Below are 1,961 nucleotides of genomic sequence, written 5' to 3'. Positions count from 1 at the left end.
GCCAGCTTCTTCACGACGTCGTTTGCTTGTCGATCCACTGCTCGATGAATTACTCAAGACTGTGAAGAGAATGCCGAAAAAATGTTCCATTGAAATATGGCAAAAATGTAACAATTCGTTCAAATACATCGTACAGTTTGTGTTTATACACCACCACCACCACCACCACCACCAAATAAGTGAAACTCAAAAATGAACCAGAAACCAAGTATTTCCATCCGAAACTACACTCGTCTCTCAATAAAATGAGGTTATGACAAACGATGTTCAAATTGCCAACTTTGTTATTTTAGCGACAGTTTGAACATATTCAAATTAAAAATTTGACACATCCATCATTTCCACTGAAGTCATGTACAAAACAGCCCACGAGAACTGTTTGAAAATATTTGTTAGGACTCACATGGACGCGATGCATTTGAATATGATGATGTCGTCTGTTCTCCAGCGCTTCGTGTTGCTTTCTTTGCAGCGATGGCCGCATTTAGTTTTCGTCGATTCAGTTTGGCAAGTGCACGGCTTTTGCAATTACCACAGAATCTTGTGGTTCGACCGTAGTCCGGCTTGTGCTGTCTCATCATCTCTAGCAACTCATTGTTGTTCAAAATGTCCAAATTTTGGGTAGTTTTGCAATATGCACAAGCATCTACGCCGGGAGTTACCTACAGAGTGGAAATGTAAAGTGAGTTTTTACACACAAAAAAGTGACGGAATTCTTTCAAATTCCTTCAATATACGCATTTACAATAAATATCGAAATATTCAGAATATATCGACAGAAAATCACGAACCCTTACCATTTTGACCAAATTGACCAATGTTTCTGTCAGTGCACAGCGATTTTATTCACACCGATTGCATTCGATTTCAGTTGTTATTTCGTGAACGGTTGGCGGTAATCTGGCATAAAAATGCTAGACGAAAGTGACAGTTCCAATGAAATTTCAATGACAGACCGATGGATGCGTTCAATGGTTGTGCTCAAACGGCGTTTTCAAATCGTCGATATTTGAAATGTTTTTTACGTTTTCGCAGCACAAATTTAATATTTTTAAATTATTTCTTTCTCGCTTTTATATCATCCATTCATTTGACAATACATTTTGTTTTAGGATTTATTTGATTTTCGAAGAAATTGGATGTAAAAAAATGTATCACATTCAAGCAAGCGCTGGAATACCGCTGTCAGTGTTGGTTTCGGTAAACATTGTATTTGTGTTGCTGTTGTTCATGGAACCGACTTTTACCGGAATGAGTGAAACACCAACCAAAAAAGGTTCTTCTTGGAATTTATGCAGAGATTTTTATTTTGTTGGGGTTCTAAAGACTTTTTGACAGATCAAGAAGAAATTCTTTGAAATATCCAAAGGATCAAATTGAAACGGGATTTCTTAGTAAATCAAGAAAATGAAAAGTTTAGAAAGAATAGAATTTATGAATTTTCCTAACAAGATGATTTAGATTTTAACGACTTATGAAATCAGTGATAACAAATCAACATTACATATACATATATCAGTCACTTTGTACTTAGCGTAATCAGGTGGGAATGAGTGTAATCAAAGTGGAATTGGTTAGCCACCAGAGCCCCGATTGAACGTTTGGAAGTTTTGCGACAGTTCTTGTGGATCCATATTTCGAGCACGTTCGGGTGTTAGCTGACGTGGCGTCACCGTTCGTTGGCCTCGGTTCCGTGGCATGGGTGCTGTTTGCATGCTACCGCTTGATTGACTTGCTGATTGACTAGCACTACCACCATTAGCTCCATTTTGACCATCGTTAGAGTCATTGGCGTAGTCAAAGTTTGCTGCTGCTGCTGCTGCTGCTGAATCGTTTGATCTGTTGTTGCGTTGACTTTTTGTTCGCTGACTGCTCGACGATGAACGGTTGCTTGCATTGCTTGTATGGTGGCTTGTTGGCACTTGGAATATTGGTATCATTGCATTGTTGCCATCGTCGTC

At 38.8% G+C, this 1,961-nt stretch overlaps 1 protein-coding gene across 1 annotated transcript; it reads right to left on the bottom strand.

Annotated features, from left to right (window-relative positions):
* Positions 1–6: 6 nt before the first annotated feature.
* LOC129572281 (uncharacterized) lies at positions 7–1,953 on the bottom strand (the record flags this gene model as incomplete). Its single annotated transcript, XM_055452225.1, has 3 exons — positions 798–1,953; positions 404–662; positions 7–59 (listed from the first exon to the last, which is right to left on the bottom strand). Coding segments are annotated over exons 1-3 (315 nt in total), but the record flags the coding sequence as incomplete, so codon positions are not given.
* Between the last annotated feature and the right edge of the window lie 8 nt (positions 1,954–1,961).

The sequence above is a fragment of the Sitodiplosis mosellana genome, unplaced genomic scaffold (genome assembly GCF_009176505.1).
Source record: "Sitodiplosis mosellana isolate CC-2019 unplaced genomic scaffold, AAFC_SMos_1.0 Smas_scaffold_4613, whole genome shotgun sequence".
NCBI classification, from domain to species: Eukaryota; Metazoa; Arthropoda; class Insecta; order Diptera; family Cecidomyiidae; genus Sitodiplosis; species Sitodiplosis mosellana.
This window is presented reverse-complemented; position numbering and strand designations above follow the sequence as displayed.